The 25726-nt window shown below is 45.5% G+C and overlaps 2 protein-coding genes across 2 annotated transcripts in view; both read left to right on the forward strand.

Annotated features, from left to right (window-relative positions):
- The window catches only part of LOC125086714 (F-box/WD repeat-containing protein 10-like), a 68621-nt gene extending 52647 nt beyond the window's left edge, over positions 1 to 15974 (forward strand). The window contains 6 exon segments of the mRNA XM_047706045.1: positions 1634 to 1782; positions 2724 to 2866; positions 8774 to 8932; positions 10995 to 11263; positions 12128 to 12283; positions 15125 to 15974. Coding sequence (XP_047562001.1) covers positions 1634 to 1782; positions 2724 to 2866; positions 8774 to 8932; positions 10995 to 11263; positions 12128 to 12283; positions 15125 to 15924 — 1676 coding nt within the window. The 3' untranslated portion in view covers positions 15925 to 15974.
- A 2792-nt stretch (positions 15975 to 18766) lies between these two features.
- TVP23C (trans-golgi network vesicle protein 23 homolog C) overlaps positions 18767 to 25726 on the forward strand; it is a 28283-nt gene continuing 21323 nt past the window's right edge. Inside the window, exon 1 of the mRNA XM_047708408.1 lies at positions 18767 to 18988. Within this exon, the coding sequence (XP_047564364.1) occupies positions 18977 to 18988 (12 nt within the window). The 5' untranslated portion in view covers positions 18767 to 18976. The remainder of the gene's footprint in view (positions 18989 to 25726) is intronic.

Here is a 25726-nt window from a genome sequence, read left to right on the forward strand (position 1 = left end):
CATTTTTTTTTTTTTAAGATTTTTATTTATTTATGTGAGAGAGAATGAGTGAGAGAGAGCATGAGAGAGGAGAAGGTCAGGGGGAGAAGCAGACTCCCCAAGGAGCTGGGAGCCCAATGCGGGACTCGATCCTGGAAGTCCAGGATTATGACCTGAGCCGAAGGCCGTTGCTCAACCAACAGAGCCACCCAGGCACCCTTGAGATACACATTTTAAAACGATATTGAAAATGTCAAAATTAATTCACAAAATACATGACAAAAAAAATTTCAAAAGATCTTACCCTAATCCTAGCCCCATCCCCCAGCCTGCTTGCTTTCCCTGGGCTCCTCCCAGCTCCCTCGGTTACCTATAGAAAGAAAAAGAGATGTTAGAGACCTGAAATGTAACCCCCAACTTGTTAAAAAAATTTTTTTTTTAAAGATTTTATTCATTTACTTGAGACAGAGATAGAACACAAGCAGGGAAAGTGTAGAGAGAGCGGGACAAGCGGGTTTCCCACTGATCGGGAGCCCAACATGGGGCTCGATCCCAAGACTCTGAGACCATGACCCGAGAAGTCAGACGCTCCATCTGGTGAGCCAGCCAGATGCCTGTCAGCATTCTCCTTTCTAATCAGATGAAAGGGCCAATGTGTATATAAAAAACACGTGAAGAAAAGTATACTTATTTAGTTAGGATGAATCTAGTATATGCAGTTAAGAGCATGGCTTCTGGATCCAGACTCCCGGGGTTCGAATCCCAGCTCATTCTGCTTACCATCTGCACGATCTTGGCGGGCTACTCAACTTCTCTATCCCTGTTTCCTCATCTGCGCTGTGGGGAATCATCATAGCAACTGTCTTGGGAAGATGAGTTAATGCATGTCAAACACTCCCAATGGTGCCTGGCTCATTGTGTGTGCTACGTGTCAGGATCAATCGTGGTTATTATTTTGTCCTAGGTTATACATTCTGTTGCCTGACAGGTACTTTGGGGCCGATGAGGCCGATTTCAGTGGTCTCATCCCTGAATCTGTAGTGCCTCCTTTCAGTTCTTTCCTTTAAGCTCTGTTCTCCCACCTACCCAGCTACGTTCATATCTTCCCAACCCTTACAGTGTGCTAGGCAGTTGCCCTATCACTGTCTATGTAGAAGCACCATTAAGGCTGCTTCCAGCTCTGGCAATCTGTCAGTTAGTAAAATCCAAAAGTCAGATTCAAAGATACTTTAAAATGTAAATAAGGATAGACAGCTTTCTTTGCTTTTGGAGCTAGAAGGGGTGAGTCAGGAGAACAGCGTCTGGAAAGCATGGTGCCATGGAACATATGCCATGATTTTCCTGAAATCCACTCAATAGCAAGTATTTTGTAGGTTCAAGAAGGAGCCTTATTAGAGAGGAGCTGTCTGGCACTTGGACCCCAACACTAAGTTCTAGGGTCAGAGCCAAGGTCTATGGATGGTGGCTTCCCCAGGAGCCCATGGTCAGGGAGCTCTGTGTTGCAGACTCACGGAGCTGTTGGTGAGCCTACAGGGGTAGTGGGCCAGGCGACAGCCTTCTAGGGTCTGACTTGATGGGCTTGGCTTCGGTGATGGGGTCCAGAACTCCACTGTAACCTGTTTTCATGCCCCTTCTCTTCCTGCCTCCCTTTCAGAGTGGGATATAGAGACAGGGAAGTGTCTGAAGACATTTAAACACAAAGACCCCATCTTGGCCACCAAGATCAACGACACCTACATTGTGAGCAGTTGTGAGCGAGGGTTAGTCAAAGTGTGGCACGTTGTCTCGGCCCAGTTGGTAAAGGTGAGAGGGTGGTGGGCTGTTGGGGCAATGGGGTACTGGTGATGATGGATTGGAGGAAACTTAGGGTCTCCCCCAGAGGACTCCCCACACCACCCTAAACCTACCAACTTATGGTCACCAAAAGGAGGGTCCTGAAGAGCTCCCCCAAAAAAGGAGCATTCTGACTCAGTGGAGGGCCATGTCTTTGAGGTGGTGGTAGAAGGCTACGTTCTGACTCAGCATGGTATACGGACTCAGGGTCTTTTCACGGCAGCAGAAGTAAAGTGACTTTTCCTTCTCCAGAACATTTTACCCTGACTCTTGCATGGGTAAGGGAATGGACAAAGTCACAGTGGTTCTCCTCCTTAACTCTGTGGTAAAAAGAGAACATCTGCTGTCTTGAAAACGATTGAATGTTCACATGTTAAAAAATATCTCTGGATTTGAACCCCCGTGGCCCTAGTTGGTGGTGGTAAGATCCGTTGGTGCCGGGAACACAGGGGCAAAATGAGAAGCTGTTGGCCTGGCTGATGGACTGTTTCCCATCAGTCTTGTCCCCATGGTCTAATCAGCAGTTACAGGTGCAGGGTTGTCCCAGGTGTCCTCTGGTCTTGGCAAGGAGCTAGGGATGGAACGCCTGACCGTATGCCATGTGGCAGCAGAGGATGGTGGATTTTGGCCTCTGGTACTCCAGGAAGATGAGGCCTGCCTCAGCCATAGACCCACCAGGAGCAAGGCCTCTCCCTGACCACATTCTTCTTTCAGTGGGGAGAGAGAGCTCTGGGGGGAGGGGCATGGACACCACTGGCCTTCTTAGAACAAAAGTGAAATCGGCTCAGGTGGCAGTCATGGATCGGTGGAGTGTGGCTTTGCAGTTCCTCGAAAGACACCTCCAGCTTGGGCCCTTGGAGGACTCACCATCTGAGTTGAAGAGGGCTGAAAAGATGATTCTTTTCTTGCAGACTCTCAGTGGCCACGAGGGAGCCGTGAAGTGTCTCTGCTGTGACCAGTGGCACCTCCTCTCGGGAAGTACTGATGGCCTGGTCATGGCCTGGAGCATGGTGGGAAAGTATGAGCGGTGCCTCATGGCCTACAAGCATCCAAAGTAGGTGTAGGAAAGCCCTCATTGATGAATGTAGTACTCTGTCCTTTTCCCTTGTAGCTAGACTTTGGTTTTTGGCAGATCAGTCCTTTCCAGGCTCTGCTGACCTTTTGTCTCCTCTACTTGTTCCCCATCCCCACCCCGCCCCACCCCCTCATTTGGCCATTCCCTCTCCCACCATCACTTATTTCTCTTAAGAAATAACAGTACTCAATGTGGATCTTGACAAGTTATTGAAATGTTATGCTTATGACACACCTGATATGTTTGTATCCATTGTCTACTAAACTTAGGAATAGTGACAGAACTGTCCCAAAGAATGCCAGTTCCAGGAAACTTAAAATACTTGGAGTTTGTCGGTCTTTACTACAGGAAGCTTGTGTTCACAAAAGCTTAAAGTCACCCAAGGGTGACCAAGGTTTAAAAGTAACTTAAAGGCTTAAAGAAGGAGCTTTCTTTTAAGTCTGCTGGCTACATTCCATTCCAGGACAGCAAATGGATCTCATTTTATAATTCTAGTCCCAATTTTGTGGTGGTGGTGCTTGGAGCCAATTGAGAAGTAGTCTGAGGTCACATCTGAGCTTACTTGGAAGGGATATTGTGGTCAGTTCATGGTTCTTTCATGGGCATGGGTTTTATAGTTTGCTCTGGGTCCCTCTTATACTACATGAATAATGCTTCTTCCCCTAAGTGCACTATAAAAAACTCTAGGAAACAAAATGCTATCCTAATTGATTAGAGGAGTAAATGGATCTTCTAGGGGATCTATTTGGGATAGTTATTCAGTAAAATATGGCCCTAGATTTCCACATATCTTCATAGGAACCTCTTGAGCACACACTGACTTTGTGGGAGGAAGGGGATTTGGGTCATTTTTGTGTATATGTACTCATTGTGTGTATGATTGCACCATTGATGAGTGGGCACTGGGCAAGGCTTCTCTTTGGTGCATTATCCAACCCTTCTGTGATTATCAGTGAGCTTCTTAGCATATCATCTGCATTATCAAATTCAAGAGTCAAACTTTATGATACACCTGAAAATTATAGCCTTCCAAGCATGATTCTGTAGGATTTAGTTTAGGTATTGGAAAATAATCTGTTCCCAGGAAACCTAGCAGTTTGGTTGCCATTCTGTCAACCCGTGAGCCTCCCACTCCACCTCAGCAATGGGACCTTCTCAGACCATTCTCATTGACATTGAATGACGGCCCCAACATCTCATTCACATTGGTCCTTGGTCCCTTCACAGTTACAGCAAGTCCATAGCTATGTAGAGGACATGGTCAATGTTCTTGTTTGTTAGGGCCCTCCTCTACTCATCTGTAGTAGTGGTGTGCACATGGAAGTGCTTCTAATTGATTGGTAATGAGGACCGACTTGCAGGTTGCCTTTCTGGAGAGTTCTAATGATGGGACTGGTACCCATCTTTTGAATATGACATAGGTGATTATATCCTGTGTATCCATCATCATAGACTTCTAATTATTGCCTCATGTAGTGGCCTTTTCAATGAGATAGAAAAAAAAGACCTATAAACAAAAACCACATTTATATTGTCTTTTATATTTTTCTAGGTAGTTACCTCTACTGATGCTCTTTATTCATGCGGATTTCAGTTACTAGTAGTGTCCTTTCACTCCAGCTTGAAGGAGACTGTATAGCATTTCTTGTTAGTGTGAACTCCCAGTTTTTGTTTATTTGGGAATATCTTAATTTCTCCATTTTTAAAAAAGATTATTTATTTATTTGACAGAGAGAGAGAGAGAGAGAGATCACAAGTAGGCAGAGAGGCAGGCAGAGAGAAAGCGGGGAGGCAAGCCCAACGTGGAGCTTGATCCTGGGACCCTGAGATCACGACCCGAGCCAAAGGCAGAGGCTTAACCCACTGAGCCACCCAGGTACCCCTTAATTCCCCCATTTAAAAAAAATTTTTTTTAGATTTTATTTATTTATTTATTTATTTGACAGACAGAGATCACAAGTAGGCAGAAAGGCAGGCAGAGAGAAAGGGGGAAGCAGGCTCCCTGCTGAGCAGAGAGCCCAATGTGGGGCTCGATCCCAGGACACTGAGATCATGACTGTTAGGGTCTGTAATCAAAGGAGCGAGACTGATACAAAGTGAAGGTCAAGCAAAGCTTTATTTCGCGCCAAGCATCAAGAATCAAACTGACTGGTCAGGGCCTCCTCTTGCAAAGAGGCGACCCCTCCCAGCCTCACAGACTAACTTTTATAGAGGTAGTTTATCCGGGCTATACACAGGTGGCCAATGAGATTGCAATACACAGAGAACACTGCACCGTCATGCTAAGTCTGCCACACACAGAAAAAAACTGCTAGGTAACACACGGGTGGCCAATTGAATTTCAGTTTACCCTAGTAGATATATGTGTGCCCCACTGATTGGATGTCTTCACCTGGCCTGACCAGCCCTTGTATCTAGGCTTTGCAAATAAGTTCCTCTGGGAGGGGCGGGGTCAATCTAAGTTCACTACATAAACACAAAATGACTCCCTCTGGCCAACCAGGCCCTTATAATGACCTGAGCCAAAGGCAGAGGCTTTAACCCACTGAGCCACCCAGGTACCCCAATTCCCCCATTTTTGAGGACAGTTTTGATGGATATAGAGTTCTTGGTTTATAGTTATTTTTTCCTTTCAGCACTTTGAATATGTCATTTCATTGCCTTTGGCCTCCATATTTTCTGATGGTTTCCAGTGAGAAATCAGTTGTTGATACTACTTCATTTGTTGATACTACTGAGGATCCTTTTTATGTGATGAGCTGCTTCTGTCTTGATCCTTTCAATACTCTCTTGGTCTCTAGCTTTTTCCAGTTTGATTATGATATGTCTAGATGTGGATCTCATTAGTTTATCACAGTTTGAATTTGTTGAGCTTCTCGGATGTGTAGATTAATGATTTCCATTGTATTGGCAAAACTTTTGGCCATGATTTCTTCAAATATTTCTGCCTCTTTCCTTTCTTTCTGGGATTCCTACTACCCATGTGTTGCGGTTTGATGATGTCACACAGGCTTCCTAGGTTCTGTTCATTTGTCTTCATTCTTTTTTCTTTCTGTTCTTCAGCTTGGAAAAATCTAAATTGACCTCTCTTTCCTTTGCTTGTTCTGCCTACATGAATGTATTGTTGAGCTTCTCTAGTGAATTTTCATTTCCATTACTTAATTTTCAATTCCAGAATTTCTTCCTTTTTTTTCTTTTTTAAAGATTATTTATTTGACAGAGAGAGAGAGACAGCAAGAGAGGTAACACAAACAGGGGGAGTAGGAGAGGGAGAGGGAGAAGCACGATCCCTAATGAGCAGGGAGCCAGATGCAGGCAGGGCTGGATTCTAGGACCCTGACATCATGACCTGAGCCAAAGTCAGACACTTAATGACTGAGCCACCTAGGTGCCCCTCAACTCCAGAATTTCTTTCTTTCTTTCTTTTTTTTTTTTTTAATTTTTTTTTTATTTTTTTTCAGCATAACAGTATTCATTATTTTTGCACCACACCCAGTGCTCCATGCAATTCGTGCCCTCTACTCTTTCTTTCTTTTTTAAAAAAAGATTTTATTTATTTATTTGAGAGAGAGAGAGAGAGAGACAGAGATAATGACAGAGAACACAAATGGGGAGGAGAGGGAGAAGCAGGCTCCTCGCTGATGCAGGACTCGATCCCAGAACTCCAGGACCATGACCTGAGCCGAAGGCAAATGCTCAACCGATGGAGCCACCCAGGTGCCAACTCCAGAATTTCTATTTGAATTTTTTTTTAAAATAATTTCTAACTCTTTATTGGTAATCTCTATTTGGTGAGACACTGTTTCCATACTTTTACTTTTGTAGACCTGTTTTTATTTGCTATTTGAACATGTTTAGAATAAAGTCTTCATCTAGAAAGTCTAACCATTGGGTTTCCTTGCAGACCTTTGCAATTGATTACTTTTTCCCCTGTATATACTCTTCAGTATCTTTTTTAAAGTAAAGATTTTATTTATTTGATAGACAGAGATTACAAGTAGGCAGAGAGGTAGGCAGAGAGAGAGGAGGAAGCAGGTTCCCCGCTTAGCAGAGAGCCCGATGCGGGGCTTGATCACAGGACCCTGAGACCATGACCTGAGCCGAAGGCAGAGGCCTCAACCTACTGAGCCACCCAGGTGCCCCTCTTCAGTATCTTTTTATACTTTATATATTTATTTGAAAACTGGGCATTTTGGATATTTTAATAGGACATCTCTGGAAATCAAATTCTTCCCCATTCCCAGGGTTTGTTTTCACTGTTGCCTGTTGTGGCTTTTCTTGTGTGTTTGCTTAGTGAGTCTGTATATTGTTTTGTTTGGCCGCTGAAGTCTCTGTTCTATTACCTTAGTGGTGACTGAGTGGAATAGGTTTATTTGAACACCTGGAAGTAAAATATCTCCCCCTTTTTTTTTTTTTTTTTTTTTTTTGCCAAGGGGCTCTGTGTACCTATTGAGGGAAACTTTCAACACTCTGCTAGACAGTTTACAACTCTGCCTTAGCTCTCACTTTTGTTTGCGGAGAACATCAAGGTCAGCTAAGAGTGAGGTCTTTCCTCAGTGTGTGCACAGCTCTGTATATGGCCACATAGAGTCCCAGGAATGTGTCTGAGCTTTTCAAAGCCCTAATAGACATTTTATTCCCCAGCTTTAATGTTAAATCTTTTTGGTTAGTGTATTGCTTGCTCCAACAGATATCTATTGCCTTAGGCAGCAGTGACTACAAGATTTGACTGTCAAGGCCTTCAAAGAATACTCCCCAGGTAGCGGCTTTAGCATTGGGTGAATTCCTACTAAAGCAAAATAAAGACAAGCTTTTTGAACCAGTCTTCCAGGAAGCCATGAGAGAGGTCAAATAATTCATTGTGAAGGAGGTTGGTTCTGTTTCCTCTAGTACCAGGAATGTGGGCTGTTACTTTCATGGTTACCAGTGAGCTGGGGAGTTGGGAATGGGAGTTGGGTAAGTTAATATACCACAAAGTTCATTCTTCTTATTGACACAAAGCCATCCTTTGTCTGAGTGCTTCTTGCATTGCTGCAAGCCTTTGGTTATTTTCCAGAGTTCTGAAAAAGTTAATTGTGACAGTTTTTGCCAGTTTTTTCATTGTTTTTAGGGAAGGGTGGGATTTTGGAGTTCCTTCTTCCACCATTCTTCCTGACATCACTCTCTGCAGTCTTTTTTTTTTTTTTTTTGAAAGATTTTATTTATTTGACAGACAGAGATCACAAGCAGGCAGAGAGGCAGGCATAGAGAGAGAGGGGGGGAAGCAGGTTCCCTGCTAAGCAGAGAGCCCGACGTGGGGCTCGATCCCTGAACCCTGAGATCATGACCTGAGCCGAAGGCAGAGGCTTAACCCACTGAGCCACCCAGGCGTGCCTGAAAGTCACTAATTTAAGACCCAAAAGAAAATGCTGAGATATCAGGTTCTTGCTTCATAGAAAGATGATCATTTTCCCACGCGTTCTGTTCTTTCTTTACCCAATAATGCTATTTGAAAAGGAATCACAACATTAAGTACTTCTCTGCGTGACTTTTGTAGAAGTCAGTAGGTAGGAACCAAACTGTAAGAGAAAAACCATGGTCGCCTCCGTATCAGACCAACGCAATACAAAACAAAGAGCCACGATGACGTAAGCCTTTGCCTGTTGCCATTCTGGGGCACTGTGACCAATTTGCAGGAAATGTGACAGCAGAATGGGAGGAGAGGGTGCAAGCATGTCTTGAGAGTTAATGGCTTACCTCCGGAATTATGAAGTGACGGCAGACATCACAGGGAGGGCAGTCATGACCAATGGTTCCCAGGCATGCACACAAAATCCTCCAAGCTACAAACAAACCCACGCAGTTTCCCAGAAGACAAGTACTGCCTGTTGCTCTGTTTCCTTCCAGGGAGGTGCTTCATGTGGCCCTTCTCTTCCTCCGGGTCATCAGTGCCTGTGCCGATGGCAAGATCCGCATTTACAATTTCCTCAATGGGAACTGTCTGAAGGTGATGAAAGTCAATGGCAGAGGTGATCCTGTGCTGTCCTTCTTTATTCAGGGCAACAGGTAGGGTGGTAGGTGTGGAGGTCAGGGCTGTGAGCTCTTCCATTTGGATCATTTTCTTCTCTGGGATGCCAGCCCTGCATTTGCTGGCAGTAGGAGAGAGGGTGCTGTGGTACCCTCCAATTTTGGCTGGAGAAGGGTCAATAGTCATATGGGGGGCGTGGATCGGACGTTGCACAAAGCTTAGCAAGCAGGGTTCATGTCACTCGGAATTTGTTCTGGATGTCTGGGCCAATCAGGCAGTGAGTACGGTATGACTCTGCTCTAAATGGGCAGCCCCGTTTGCTCCCTGACCAGCCATCTCTGATGCTCGCTTCTGATGCACAGAGACTTATAGGCGGGGAGTGGGATGGTAGGAACAGGGGGTCCAGTGTCCCGTGGGGCAGAGCTGAGCAGGTGAGTTTTACAGAAACCAGAACTGTGACCATTTGTATGTCATATTGTATTTGTTATAGGCTAGGTTCAGGGTGATAGTATGTGAAAATACCCAAATAGAATTAACTTTTGCATTCACTTGAGATATCTGTCCATCTTTCCTAACCATGTTGCCTTCCTTTTAATGAAACCATACTAGGGCTATTTCCCATCTAAAAGGGGCAGGACTGGTAAGAAGTCTCCATCAAGGGACACTTTTTCAGTTTCAAAGTAATAGTGCCATTAAAAAAAAATTTACCTCTGACCTTTTCTTTTTTATGATGTCTGAAGAGAGACATTTGCCTTTGGACCTGAGTAAAAATGAGTCAGAAAGGGAATCCTAATCGGAATGATTCTCCAAATTCCATGCTAGCATTTCTAACCAAAACAAGTCACTCTTTTTCTTTTTAATTAATTAATTAATTAATTAAAAAAAGATTTTATTTATTTATTTGTCAGAGAGAGAAAGAGCACAAGCAGGCAGAGTGGCAGGTGGAGGCCAAGAGAGAAGCAGGCTCCCCGCTGAGCAAGGAGCCCGATGTGGGACTCCATCCCAGGACCCTGGGATCATGACCTGAGCCGAAGGCAGCAGGTTAATGGACTGAGCCATCTAGGCATCCCCAAACAAGTCACTCTTTAAGAGAGTTTACACTAACCGTGAAGGTCTTAAAATTCAGCCTTTTGGAATGGAAAGGAACCCACACATGATATCTCCCTTGCTCCTTTATACTTCTAGGAGATCTAGGCAGAGAGTAGGGTAGATAACGAGCTCTGTGAACTTTGAGAATGACAGAAACCAGTGGGTGGTTGGTGGTCCCTGCTGGGGGGTCCAGGTTTAGAACTCTTTTTCCTACCAGGGCATAAACATGTGCATTAGGAAAGATGGAAATCATCCTGCTTTATAAAGCACAACTGTTCTGTTTAAATGCAGAGCATACATAGAGACCATTTAAGGACAGAGGGACAGAGATGGGCGGGAGGGTCAGCAAGGGAGCAGAGTCCTTCCCACTAGAGTTCTCTTTGTCCCCATCACAGCAATAAAACATGGCATTTAGATACTGTGCTTTAAAAAAAAAAAGTGAATTTCAAGACATCAATGTACAGAGTCCCTAACCTCTCTGCTTGGGGCACGCTAGGGACTCGGTACTCACTCTATGAACAGAAATTCATTTAAAAATATTTTAACTTGAGGGGTACCTGGGTGGCTCAATGGGTTAAGCCTCTGCCTTTGACTCAGGTCATGATCTCAGGGTCCTGGGATTGAGCCCCGCATCGGGCTCTCTGCTCAGTGGGGATCCTTCCCCCTGCCCCCGCCTGCCTCTCTGCCTACTTGTGATCTCTCTCTCTGTCAAATAAATAAAATATTGAAAAAAAATTTTAACTTGAAAATTGAAGGAATCAGAACATACGTGCCCTGCTTACAGTTAATTTTCAAGAGGACCCTTTTCCCCAACCCCCATTGCCTGGCCTGCAACCATTCACCACTCCAGACCCTCTAACAGCCTCCACCACCCTCTTTGTACAGTCACATCTCAGGCACTGTTCCCTCGGGCTTACGGTTGGATGGGACAGTATTGGAAATGCATATTCGGAGGCTGGGCAGTGGTGGCCTTCTTGCCTTTTGTGGGCCATCTTATTGTTTCGGTTCCAGGATGGTGATCAACACTGAGAGCAATATTCTCATGTTCCAGTTTGAGAATATAAAGTGGCAGTACTCCGTGGACCAGGCCAAACAAAAGAAGAAAGATAAAGACGAGGACAGGGAAGAAAATGACTTCACAGAAGTCGCCTCCAGGTCTAGCACTCAGGTTTTCAGCCTGAGGGACTCGATGTCCAGTAAACAAACTGTGGGTCAGGAGTCCCTGTTAAGTAAACCATACAGGTCCCGAGTTTTCCTGAATGACACCAGGGTACCTACAGGTAAGGGGGCTGAATCCCAGGCCACCTCGGTGGTTCCTAATGGAGCAGGTGGTGGTGATGGTGGTGGCGGGACTAGCTTCTTTGTAGGATATTTTAGCCAATGATTTCTTGATGATGTAAATCCTAACTACTAAGGAAGGTGGGATCCTGTTCTCCAGCTCAAGAGGATCTCCTGATTTTCAAGGCCTGGGTTTACCAGACATTCTAGAATCTTTGTATAGTAGATAACACTGACCCTTTGTACTTGCCTTTCAAGCCAGAAACCACCAACACTCTCCACCCCATCCAAACATACATTACATAATAATTTCCTTAGAACAGAGACAAGCTATTACTATGCCACAGAATAATGTTCTAGGCAGAATGTATTATTTCTAGAGTCCTGATTGATAACATACATTCCCAGAAAATATTAGTAAGAAGCAGAAATGTGTGTGTGTGTGTGATATGAAATGCCATTTTAAGACACAAAAAATAATTTAGGTGTGTGCTAGAGTATCCAGACTCCTTCCTTGCACCTGTCCTGCATTTGGCATGTGGAACTCAATCCACAGGTCTACAGAGAACATCAAGAGGTCACGTCCTGGTACGTTACACAGACAAATGATTAGCTCTCTTTGGAGGACAGAGGCCAGCCAGTGTAGATAATGTGTAAAGCTTGACAGTCAGTTGAAAAAGTGGGTGAGAGGAAAGGCAGGAGGGGCTGTAGCCTTTGGCTCCAGTTGGCTTACCTAGTGTCATATGACAACAAACAACAAGGTGACGGTTTGGGTGAGAATCAGCCAAATTACCAGCTATGCCCCCATTATTTAGACCTCATTGAATTATGTAATTACAATGATTTCCTCCTCAATCTTCATTCAGAAGTCTTATCAGAGGGACCTAAAAGTCAAAGAAAGTCAAAATCACCCCAGAGAGATGGCAAGAAGAGAGTGAGTGCTCTTTCTAAGGAAGCACACGGCATTGATGGTGGGCAAGAGAGTTTGGAAGCAAAATCCCTCGCAGGAGATACAACAAACGGTGATATTTTACTCCAGACCAGGGGCAACATCCCCCCCCTCCCTTCCCCTCTCTCTATTGCTCACTCTCTCTGTTCCATCTAGTGTTTCAGCAAATCAGTGACTCTTTGAGAATTCAGGAAGGATAAAACGTCTGACTTTTCTTAAGGGGGATGGGTTTTCCTTAATTGTCCCCTTATTAACTTGAGGCCACAGCACAAACACCTTTGTAAGAGCTGCCTTTCCGGTTTGGGGCTCACAGCCTGCCTCCCTTGTCAGGCCACTGAGACTTCTCACTTCTTGGACTGGTGTGTCATCATGAATAGGGTGTCCCTTTGTTGTTTTTTTGAGAGAGATTTCAGTAAAGATTTAAAATGCCTTTCCAATATTTTTGGCTAATATAATAGTGGTTCTTTGAATCAAACTCCCTGGAGAGACCAGCTTCAGGGTGAGGGTTAAACAGTTAAGTTTTAGAAGGGCTGTGCTAACAATGGGAATCCTTGAATATACCTATGTTTAGGTACCTGTATCGGTATGCCTGTAGGGTAAAGTCTTAGGAGTTGCATTGCTGAGCCAAAGTGCCTTTAAAAATCTGAAAGATAATGGGGCACCTGGATGGCTCAGTTGGTTAAGTGGCTGGCTCTTGGCTTTGGCTCATGTTGTGATCTCAGGGTCATGAGATCTAGCCCTTGCGTTGGGACTCTATGCAGAGTCTGCTTCAGGTTCTCTCTCCCTCTGCCCTTCCCACTCATGCTTTCTCTCAAATAAATAAATAAATAAAATTTTTAAAAAATTGGAAAAAAAAAAGAGGTGGTGTATACACACACACACACACACACACACACACACACACACACAGATAGGAATATTACTCAGTCATGAAAAGGAATGAAACCTTTTCATTTGCAACAACATGGTTGGATCTAAGGGCTATAATGCTAAGTGAAATAAAAGAGAAAGACGAATGTTATATGATTTCACTCCTATGTGGAATTTAAGAAATGAAACAAATGGAACAAATTAAAAAAACACCAAAAAACAGACAGACCCTTAACTGTACAGAACAAACTGATGGACACCAGGTGGGGGGTGGGTAAAATAGGTCAAGGGTACGTGATGAGCACTGGGGAATGTACAAAATCACTGTATTATGCATCTGAAGCTAATATAAACTGTATATTCAGTATACTGGAATTAAAAATGTTTTTTTTTAAAGATTTTATTTATTTATTTGACAGAGTGAGATCACAAGTAGGCAGAGAGGCAGGCAGAGAGAGAGGGAAGCAGGCTCCTCGCAGAGCAGAGAGCCCAATGCGGGGCTCGATCCCAGGACCCTGAGATCATGACCTGAGCTGAAGGCAGAGGCTTTAACCCACTGAGCCACCCAGGTGCCCCTAAAAATGTTTTTAAATAATAAAAAAAGAGGAGGACACTAGCATAACTGATAAATTTTCTTTGGGTTAAAAAAAAAATAGATGGATGCCTGGGTGGCTCAGTTGGTTAAGCATCTGACTACTGATCTCAGCTCAGGTCTTGATCTCAGGGTCATGAGTTCAAGCCCCACCTTGAGGGGGTTACTTAAAAAATAAACAAATAAAAATTTAAAAAGTTTAGAAAGATATTATCATAGTCACCCTTTAAAAATGATAGCTCTATTTATAGTCCCACCAACAATGCTTGAGAGCTCCTACTCTACCCATGCCCAAATACGTGTTATCCAATCATTTTGTGCTTGCTTATATGATAAGTAAAAATGGTATTTACCTTTTTTTTTTTTTAGATTTTATTTATTTATTTGACAGAGATCACAAGTAGGCAGAGAGGCAGGCAGAGAGAGAGGAAGGGAAGCAGGCTTCCCGCTGAGCAGCGAGCCGGATGCGGGACTCGATCCCAGGACTCTGGGATCATGACCTGAGCCGAAGGCAGCAGCTTAACCCACTGAGCCACCCAGGCACCCGGTATTTACCTTTTTTTTTAAAGTTGATCACTAACGAAATGTCCACCAGTGGGCAATGACTAAGTCAATATGGAAAATTTCATACTGTGGAATATTATCTAAAAGCTAAAAATTGTATCACGAGGACCCACACACGGTGACTTGGAAAGAGATTCACAATATATTATTATACAAAAAAAGATACCTTAATGAACAATGAGTCATCACAATTCCTTTTTAAAAAATTTGAGTACTGTTGACACACAGGTTACACAACATAATGATTTGACAAGTTTATACATTATAGTGTGTTTACAAGTCTAGCTGCCATCTGTCCCCATATATATCCCTATTATAGTCTCATTGACTGCATTCCTTATGCTATGCCTTTTATTCCCATGATTTATTCATTTCCTTACTGGAAGCCTGTGTCTCCCACTTCCCTTTACCCATTTTGCTCAGCCCCCACCACCTTCCTTCTGGCAACCATCTGTTTGTGCTCTGTATTTATAGGTCGATTTTTTAAATTTGTTTATTCATTTTTTAAAGATTCCACTTATGAGTGAAATGATGTATTTGTCTTTCTTGGTCTGACTTATTGCACTTAGCATAATACCTTCCAGGTCTACTGTGTTGTTTCAAATGTCATGATCTCATCCTTTTTATGGCTGTCTAATATTCCTTTGTGTGTGTGTGACCATTGAGTATAATGTTAGCTGTGGGTTTGTCATATATGGCCTTTATTATGTTGAGGTGTGTTCCCTCGAACTCGACTTTCTTTCTTTTTTTTTTTTTTTTTAAAGAAAAATAAATAAATAAAATCTTAAAAAAAAAAAGAATGGGTTTAACTTTCATGCATAACTACTTACCAGTTTTCATGGCACACTCTGACTTGCTTTTGTTTTCTTTTCGTTTTTGAAAACCCAGAGGACGAGGAGAAAGTTCCACCTGGAGACTTCATCAGGCGCTCAAAGAAAAAGCGCTGGCAAATCCCCATGTCCCCGGACCAGTTCCTTCTCACAGTGAATGCCCTGCAGCAGGCCCATAAGTCAGGGGAGTTTGCCTATCCCCGGAGGCCCCAAACCCAAGTCATTGATGCCTGGGGACCTTCAATTTCACACCCAAGGAAGGTTCTGAATTTCAAAGGAATATCGGTCCAACAGGAAGTTAATAGGTTGAGACATAGCAACCCACCCATCGACGTGAAGCAAACCAGTATTCCCCTGGAGATCCAGAAACTGCAGCCCAACCTGAAGAACTCTTTGCACAGTCCCCGAGTCCAGTCCACCATACCCCAGCCTGTGATCGTCTACCCCAGATTTGCTGGTGGCCTTAAGGGAGAAGACCAAGCGACCGGCCCCATCAGCGGGACAGTGCGTAGCTGTAGCCCTTTAACCAGCCTGCAGGTCATTAAACCGAACCGCATGCTGGCTCCCTCCGTGGGCCTGAGAACCAAGTCCCTCAAGAAAGATCGACCTCGTTTCTACACGACCCTTGATCCCTTTAGAATGAACACCGAGTTCATGTTGTTGACCGTAAAGGAGGAGAAGGAGTATAGGGAGGCCAAAATGAAGGAGTTCCAGGCCAGAAAGCCCAGAGACATGGTCAGTCCAGAAAAAGCTAGCAGAGCTGCCTGGATCAGGAAGATCAAAGGCCTGCCGATCGATCATTTCATGAAGCAAGGGAAGACAGCAGCCCCTGAACTTGGGCAAAACGTATTTATCTGAACCAGCCTTGGGAAATGAACATCTTAGAATAAACAGAGAACCCAAGTGGATGTTGGTGTTTGTCCTTTTTGTTTTGCTTGTTTGTTTATTTTGGATTGTCCCTTGGCAGTGTGGGAGGTCTTAATCATCTTCCTATAAGCCAAAAGATTGATAAGATCAAATCAAGAAAACAGAGGCAGGGAGGGGGGTGTTGCCGGGAGAGAATGACATCTGTAGTCCCACTGGAAACCATTTAATGAAACTTATGAAAATCCAGCTTCAGGTGGGTGATGGGAAAGTGACCTTTGGAAATTAGATACCACTCATCACCACCAATTTAGTGCCATCATTCTGGTAGCAAATGAACTGATGGGATTGTATCATAAGAATGCACTGGAATTCCCTGGTATTTTTGCACAGAAGCCTGATGAAACTCAATGACTTAAGAATCTATTTTTTTAAAAAAGATGTTATTTATTTATTTGACAGAGACACAGTGAGAGAAGGGAATACAAGCAGGGGGGAGTAGGAGAGGAAGAAGCAGGCATCCCGCCAAGCATGGAGCCTGATGTGGGGTGCCATCCTAGAATCCTGGGATCATGACCTGAGCTGAAGGTAGTCGCTTAACAACTGAGTCACCCTTCAATTAAGGTGCCCCTTCAATTAAGAATCTAAAAGGAGAAGCCCTGAGGTTGACCTATTGCATTTGAGAACATTTTGTGTTCTTTTCCTTCTCAGAGCTAACTTCTATGAAACAGAATTGACCATACTCATCTTTTCTTCAAAGAGGAACACTAATATCAAGTGTGTTGATGTTTTCACCCAGACCTTCCAAGGATGGTGTCAGGGACCAGGCAGGTAATTGAAAAGGGTGCCACACACTATGGGAGCTATAGCCTATTGGAGAGTTCAAGCCCTATCCAAGTTTCTTGGTGGCTGAGCATGACCTCGGTGGCTGAGCATGACCATCGGATAGTGTAGGATAATAGAAAATATATATTGGTCTCTGCCCCTAGTTCCTGGGATAGAGTTTCTGAAACCCTAATAAATTTCTAACTGATAGAAACACTAGGAGCATCTTTTGTTTTAATGAGGGGACTCAGAGTGGGCTCCTGGATGGCTCCTGCATGGGGGAATGGTCATCAGAAGGACTAAGCCAGGATTAGAAGCTTGGATATTTAAGCCCCCCCCAACCCCCCCAATCCTCCAAAGAGGAGAGAGGGGGGCTGGAAATAGAGTTAATGATCCCTCATGCCTACGTGATGAAGCTTCTATAAAAACTCAATAGCATGGGATTCAGAGAGCTTCCAGGTTAGTGAACACATCCATGTACTGGGTGAGGTACCCCAACTCCATGGACCCTCCCAGACCTGGCTCTGTGTGTCTCTATCTGGTTGTTCATCTAAATCTTTTAATAAACTGGTACATGTAAATTTCCCTGAGTTCTGTGAACCCCTCTAGCAAATTAATTAAACCCAGGAAGATCAGAAGGAGCCCAGGTTGGCTCTGGGCTCAGTGTGGGGTTGGCTTCAGAGTCTCTCTCCGTCTCCCTCCCATTCACTCACTCTCTCTCAAATAAATAAATAAAATCCTAAAAAAAGAGTTAATGCAGCACTAGTAAACAGCCATGTAAAAATTGTGATTTCTATGGAAAGGATCCCCTCAATGAAGGAAATGTGCTAACACACATTATTCCATGAGTCTCCCAACAGCCCTCTGATGTGGGCCAGGCAGACAGGATATCGCTACAGTCACATTGTTATAATCACAGTTTCAAGGAGGATATGAGGTCCCTGAATGTCAGGTCCTTCACGGAGCAAAATGACATCTCCAGCGATTAAACTTAAAACAGTAGTAAGAATTACATTCACTATTTACTAAGCACAGTGAACCTGTTCAGATACCATTATCAACCCCACTTTACAACTGAGTGAAGACGTACATTGAGGTTAGCTGGGTACCTGGAAAAGCGGGGACTCAAACCCATGCTCTCAACCTCTATTCCTGTTTCCTGGCCTGTATTCCTCCCACGATAAAACTCTCCATTGTGGGGCGCCTGGGTGGTTCAGCGGGTTAAAGCCTCTGCCTTTGGCTCAGGTCATGATCTCAGGGTCCTGGGATCAAGCCCTGCATGGGGTTCTCTGCTGAGCAGGGAGCCTGCTTCCCTCTCCATCTCTCTCTGCCTGCCTCTCTGCCTACTTGTGATCTCTGTTGGTCAAATAAATAAATAAAATCTTAAAAAACAACAACAAAACTCTCCATTGTATACAGTCCTCTGCCTGGTTTCTTCTTAATGCCCTTCCACCTCTTCGCAAGAGCACCTTTATCTTTTTCAGTTGCTTCTATAATTTAAGGTACACATAAAATAATACATGTACACACAGTGTAAAACATTCAAACAAAATGCAACTGTATTGTAATAAGGCCCGTCCTCCACACCCCTCGCTCTCGGGATACCAATGCGGGCAACCACATCCCCACGTGCCAAACCACAAAGCTTTCACCCTGAAGTTGACCGAGAGTGGGGGAGCGTTGCTGATGCTGTTAGAAGCGAGCCTGTCTTCGGTTCCAGCTTGGACCAGACCCCGCCCCTGCACAGTCCGCGCTTCCCCGCCCACTAAACTCACTAGCCCAGGCTCCCGCTAGCCCCGCCCCTGGGCCACCCGCCCCGCCCCGGACGCCCCGCTCACGCGTCGCTCCGCCCACACGTCGCCCCGCCCCCGGGCCGCCCACCACCCTCGCGCGAGCCTCGTCCCCGAGTTCGCTCCTCCCTCTGAGTTCGTCCCGCCCCAGAAACCCCGCCCACATGCTCGCTCCGTTCCGGGGCAGCCGGCCGCCCTCCCGCTCCGTCCCGAGCTCGCCACGCCGGCGGGACGCCAGCCTTCCTCGCGCTCCGCCCCGAGCTCGTACCGCACCCCCCGTTACTCCCCCTCTCCCCGCTCCGCGAAGCACCTGGAAGCGGAAGTGGGAGTGGGCTGGGCTTGTGCTTTGCTCCTCCCCTCCTGTGGCGACTAGGTCGCGTCAGCTGCGACGCTGACGTGGCTCCCGGAAGTGGGGCTGGCGCAGGGCCGTCATGTTGCAGCAGGTGAGGGTCTGCGGGCGCTCTGTGCGGGTGGGTGTGGCTGGGCGCCGGGCCCGCGGGGTCCGAGGGGCACGAGTCTGGCGGCCCAGGGCTGTTGTACCCGCGGCCCCACTAGCCGCCGGAGCCCGGGGACAGGGGGGAGCGCGCGTGGGCGGAGGGCCGCTGGCGGCTGTCTGGGGAGCGCCGCCTGCGGCCCCGAGATCTCTTGTGGAGGAGGAGGAGGAGGATGGACGGCTGCGCGTCGGAGGGACGGCGCAGGTGTGCAGGGTGTGCACGGGTGTGTGCAGAGCGCAGTGCCAGCCGACGCGGGGCGCTGAGTCGCTCGGGCGCTGTGCTGCGGAAAGTGAAGTTGCTGGCGGTCTGGCTTTCCCCAGCCGGTCGGGGACTCTGAGGGGTGCACCGCGATCCTGTGGGAGTAGGAGACCCCGCCAGGGCCTAGCATTCAAGTGTCCGTTGCCAAAGTGACACTAGTGGTGATTGCTTATCACTTCGGGGATCACGGCTGTCCCCTTAGAATTAATTACAGTTTACAGGTTGACGACCAGCGATGAGTACGACAAATGTAATAATCCCTTCCCGTGTTAAAACCTTTTTACTGTTTATAGTGCACTTTCCCTCAAGGATATAGGTATTTTTTTTGTTACTGAGGGAGTGCTGTGGCCCAGGCACTCCCTGTTCTGGGCCTTGGGATAGGGTTGTGAACGATACAGACAGGTTTATGGTGCCGGGGGTTGTGGGTTTGTGGATGCGTTGGGGTGCGGAGTTAGGTAAAGGTAGCAACGACAAAGTGATGTCATAGCAAGAATTTGAGAAGTAGGACACCTTTAGAATTGATGATCAGGAAAGACCACTGAGGAGGTCGCTGGAGTGGAGAAGATCCAATGATGGTTAGATTCGGCTTTCAGAACCTGCACCCAGGCGGAAGGAGCCTGGAGAAAACCACGCAACCGTACTGACTGTTCCCACTTTAAGTGTGTGACCGTGAACCTCACATGGGCGGTCTCTTAATGGTGCCAGGCAGTCATCACCACAGTCCCATAAGCTCCTCATCCTCCCACCCTCCTGGGCCGCTACTGAGATTTCTCATTCTTCAGACCTTCCACATTTTCCCCGTTGTCCTCTAATTCTCATGTCACCGGAAAAGTGGAAGCCATCAGAAGAGAGTTTCACACCATCTGCCACCTGCATCTGTGCTCATGATCTCCCATAGACTCTGCCTTCTTTTTCCTGTCTGTGCTCCACCCTTAGGCCATGCCCTCTACTTGTGCACTGTTTTCATGCCCTCTGGTCCGCTGGAAGGCAGTACTCCAGCAATTTTCCCCTTGCTCTTCTGCATCAGGTGTTTTTTTTTTTTTTTTTTTTGTTTTTTGTTTGTTTGTTTGTTTTTTTGTTTGTTTGTTTCCATTTTTAAAAGCTTAAGGGGCACCTGGGTGGCTCAGTTGCTTAAGCGTCTGACCTTTGATCTCAGCTCAGGTCTTGATCTCAGGGTGGTGAGTTGGGCTCTGCTGGGTGGAGCCTACTTTAAAAAAAAAAAAAAAGGTGCCTGGGTGACTCAGTGGGTTAAGCCTCTGTCTTCGGCTCAGGTCATGATCTCAGGGTCCTGGGATTGAGTCCCACATTGGGCTCTCTGCTCAGTGGAGAGCCTGCTTCCCCCTCTCTTTCTGCCTGCCTCTCTGCCTACTTGTGATTTCTCTCTCTGTGTGTCAAATAAATAAATAAAATCTTTAAAAAAAAAAAAAGCTTGTTTAATTTAACATGTAAATGTGCTTTAATGTCTTGTCTTAAAAAAGAAAAACTTCATTCTACGTACCCTTTCAACTCTCCCCCCATTTTTGGTTCCTTAAGATTTATTTATACTTGTCTCTTACTTGTGTTCTCTCTTGTGTCCAGTCTAGTCTGGTTTTCTCCTACTTCCCTCTGCCATCTTGAAACTGCTCTTAATGTGATCACTGATGACCCGCTAGAAAGACAGTGGTCTCTGTGATTTTCATCCTACTTGTGAGCAGCATTTCACACAGTTGATCTCATCTTCTTCCTGGAAACACTTTCTTCACTTGGCTTCCAGGACACCACCTCCTGGTTCAGCTCCTACTCCTGAGCACTTCCTTTTCAACCCCAGTGCTTATTCCTTCTCATCTTTTTGATCTCTAGATATTGGTGTGCTCAGAGTCTGTCTTGGTGCCTTCATTTTTAGCCGTCCAGGACAAAAACTTTGGAATCTTCCTTAACTCCTTTTCTCTTACCGCACATTCAGCCCGTCAGCAAATCCTGTCATTTCTACTTTAATTTTTTTATTTTTATTTTTTTTAAAGATTTTATTTATTTTTTTGACAGACAGAGATCACAAGTAGGCAGAGAGGCAGGCAGAGAGAGAGGGAAGCAGGCTCCTCGCAGAGCAGAGAGCCCAATGCGGGGCTTGATCCCAGGACCCTGGGATCATGACCTGAGCCGAAGGCAGAGGCTTTAACCCGCTGAGCCACCCAGGCGCCCCTCTACTTTCATTTTTAAAAGATTTTATTTATTTATTTATTTGAGAGAGAGAGCGCACACACAAGCATGAGCAGGGGGAGAGGCAGACTCCCCACGGGGCAGGGAGCCCAGTGCGGGGCTCGATCCCCGGATGCTGGGATGGTGACCTGAACCAAAGGCAGATGCTTAACCGACTGAGCCACCCAGGCGCCCCTCATTTCTACTTGAATTTGGATGTGTTTCACCAGCCCCGCTGTGTCCACCCTAGACCAAACCATAACTTCTTGGCTCCATTATTGGATTAGCCTCCCAAACCAGCCTTAGAGCTTTGTGCCTATATCTTTCCCTCTCCCTCCCAGATTTTCCATACAGTAGCCAGAATTTTCCTTTTAACACCTAAATTGGAATGTGATGGTCTTACGCGCAGAACACACTAACGGTTTCCCTTTTCAGTTAAAAAAAAAAAAAAAAGTCCTTAAACCAGCATCTTTAGCTTAAATGTCCAAAATCAAACTCCTGATTTCAACCTGATGTTGTGCCCACAGCCTTCCCCATCTTAGTAAATGCATCTCCAAAAGTGCAGAGCTATTTGTCTTTTTTATTCAGGCTGTACCACTTAAAACCTTGCCTGGCACTCTGTATTTAATGAGAATAAGCCAGTCTTTCAAAGAACAGGATGAGAGGAAAGAGTGTTCTAGATAGAACAAATGTAAAAGGACCCAGTGGGGTGCAAGTTTGGCATGTTTAAGAAACTAAAAAGGAGACTAGTCTGGCAGGGGCTTAGTTAATGTATAGATTTCCTGTTGCTATAGATTACCATAAATTTAGTGGCTTCATACAAATTTATCATGTCACAGTTTGGGTCACAAGTCCAAAATGAGTCATAAGGGCTAACTAACATCAAGGTATTAGCTGGGCTGTGTTTCTTCTGGAGGCTTTAGGGGAGAATCTTAGATTCGTCTTTGCCTTCTCCAGCTTCTAGAAGCCATCTGCATTCCTTGGCTTATGGTCTTCTCAAGCTTCAAAGTCAGCAGCACAGCATCTTCAAATCTATTTCTCTCTGACTTCTCCTTTTCACGATCTCAGTGCCCTCTCTGACCCTCTTGTGTTCCTATATAAAGACCAATGTAATGATGTAATTGGGCCCACCAGAATAGGATGTTCTTCCCCTTTCAAGATCCTTAATTTGATCGCATATGCAAAAAATCTTTTTGCTAAGTAAATTTTTTTTGCTAAGTAAAGAATTTACTTTTTGCTAAGTAAAAAAATTTACATATTTACAAATGCCAGTCGTTAGAACCAGGATGTCTTTGGCAGGAGGGAGAGGAAGCATTATTCAGTCCATCACAGTTCCGGAAGGCAGAGTAAACAGCCCGAGATAAGGTCCTCTAGGTGGGCAGGACCAGATCATGATGGATCCTGATAGGGAGTCAGTTTTTCAGTCAGAGTTCTCTGGGTTTTCAGTAGGAGGATGATATGATCTAGGTGGTAATGGTCACCCTGGCTGCTGGGTATAGATTGGACTGTTGGGATCAAGGGCAGAAGTCTCAGTTTTTTAGTCTCTTGGATCATAGAGTGGATCTCAGTCTTGTCTGCAGATTATTATCATCTGGGGGCTTAAAAAAAAATCCAGATACATAGACCACACTCCAGACCAGTTACATCTGAATCTTGTAATTCAAGGGGACCCAGGCATCAGGATTTCTTTTTTTTTCTTTTTTTTTTCTTTTTGAAAGCACCCCAGGCAATTCCAGCCTGTAAACTAAAGTTGAGAACCACTGATCTCAGATCTCTGAGTCCATTTTCCTTTTTTTTTTTTTAAGATTTTTTTTTTTTTAAATTTAATTGACAGGGGCACCTGGGTGGCTCAGTGGGTTAAGCCGCTGCCTTCGGCTCAGGTCATGATCCCGGGTCCTGGGTTCGAGCCCCATATGGGGGTTTCTGCTCAGCAGGGAGCCTGCTTCCTCCTCTCTCTCTGTCTGCCTTTCTGCTTACTTGTGATTTCTCTCTGTCAAATAAATAAATAAAATCTTTAAAAAAAAATTTAATTGACAGAGATCACAAGTAGGCAGAGAGGCAGGCAGAGAGGAGGAAGCAGGCTCCCCGCTGAGCGGAGAGCCTGATGCAGGGCTTGATCCCAGGACCGTGGGATCATGATCTGAGCTGAAGGCAGAGGCTTTAACCCACTGAGCCACCCAGGCGCCCCCATTTTCCTTTTAAAGCTTTAGCTCACACATCTGCATCTTTAGATGTGTCAGACATCACACACCTTTAGCTCACACACTGCGTCTCTGGGCTCCTTGGCCATTCCCTGCACATACCTGTGTGTTTCTGCTCTCTGCCTTTAAAAATCTACCTAGTCGGGGCACCTGGGTGGCTCAGTGGGTTAAGCCGCAGCCTTCAGCTCAGGTCATGATCTCAGGGTCCTGGGATCGGGCCCCGCATGGGGCTCTCTGCTCAGTGGGGAGCCTGCTTCTTCCTCTCTCTCTCTCTGCCTGCCTCTCTGCCTACTTGTGATCTCTCTCTGTCAAATAAATAAATAAAGTCTTAAAAAAAAAATCTACCTAGTCAAGGGACTGGACTGCGCAGGAGGCCTCCTTGCTCTGTCCACACCCAGCACAGACGCTCTCCTCCAGAACCCTGGAGTAGAAACTATTCTCTTCCTTCCCTGTGCTCCCATTTGCACTTGTATTTCTCCCGACTCCGATCACAGCCTGCAGTTGCTTCCTTGGTGCATTTGCTCATGCCTTCGATAAATATTGTACTGCCTGGCCGCGTGCTCTGCTGGACACTACTACAATGCAGTGACACTCCTTGCTCTCCAGTGGTTTGGAGTCTAGATGGAGGTAGTCCTTGGAGACCTGAAGATACCCTGACATAGTTGTGCAAGTGGACATTTGTCCTGGTGCTCAGGGAACATGGGAAGCGGGAGGCCTGGGGGTTGCAGGGACAGTGTCTCAGCTCTTTCAGTATTTTAGCTGAAATTTGAAAGCTAGATCTGGTGTTGCCTGATGGTGAACTATGTAGGGGATGGAGAAGGGAAGAGCTTTCTGGGCAGGGAACACACATGAGAGGCAGACAGATGGGGAAGCCATGGTATTTTCAGAGAACATGTCATAGCGGTGTTGTGGCACTGCCTGGTGGGAGGGAGAGTCAGAAGATCATGACATGCCTTGTACTGTACATGGAGGAGTTAAGTTTTACCTGATACATGTAGGAGAGCTGTTGAAAACATTTGCAGAGGGGAATGACATGGTGTGACCTTCCTGTTAGGAGAATGGCTCTGTGGGTACATGAGGGGCCGGAGTTGGGCAGGGATGAGGTAAGGGCAGGTGAGTGGTGGGTGGCTGGCCCTAGGCCAGGTGTCAAGGAAGGTTTGTTGTGGTTGAGGCTGAAACAGTGAGTTGAGGTGTGAGCCACCCTTCCAGTCTAAGGGTATGAAAGGGAGGAATGCCGTGGGAGGAGAGTGAAAGATGGAAGGGGAGGTTCAGGATCAGGGTTTTTTTTTTTTTTTTTTTTAAATTTAAATTCAATTTAATTAACATATACACTATTACTAGTTTCAGAGGTAGAATTCAGTGGTTCATCAGTTGCATGTCACACCAGTGCTCATCACATCACGTGCCCTCCTTAATGCCCATCACCCACTTACCCCATCCCTCCATCCACCTCCCCTTCAGCAATCCTCAGTTTGTTTCCTGTAGTTAAAGAGTCTTTTATGGTTTGCTTCTCTCTCTTCTTTCAACATTCTATTTATTTATTTATTTGACAGAGAGAAAGAGTGCACGCGCATGTGCAGTGTGGAGGGGCATAGGCAGAGGTAGATGCAAACTCCCTCCTAGGCAGGGAGAGCTATGTGGGACTCAGTCCCAGGACCCTGGGATCATGACCTGAGCCAAAGGCAGATGCTTGCTTAACTGACTGAGCCACCCAGGCACTCTTCCTCTCTGTTTTTTGACTTATTTTTTTTTCCGTTCCTGTGTTCATCTGTTTTATTTCTTAAATTCCACATATGAGCGAGATCATATGATAATTGTCTTCCTCTGACTTATTTCGCTTAGCACAATACCTTTTAGCTCAGTACACACTGTTGCAAATGGCAAGATTTCATTCTTTTTGATGGCTGAGTAATATTGTGTGTGTGTGTGTGTACACATACGTACACACCCCACATCTTTAGCCATTCTTCAGTTGATGGACATCTGGGCTCTTCCCATATTATGGCTATTGTGGACATCAGGATCAGGGTTTTTAAAACATCTTTTTTAAGCA

The sequence above is a fragment of the Lutra lutra genome, chromosome 16 (genome assembly GCF_902655055.1).
Source record: "Lutra lutra chromosome 16, mLutLut1.2, whole genome shotgun sequence".
NCBI lineage: Eukaryota > Metazoa > Chordata > Mammalia > Carnivora > Mustelidae > Lutra > Lutra lutra.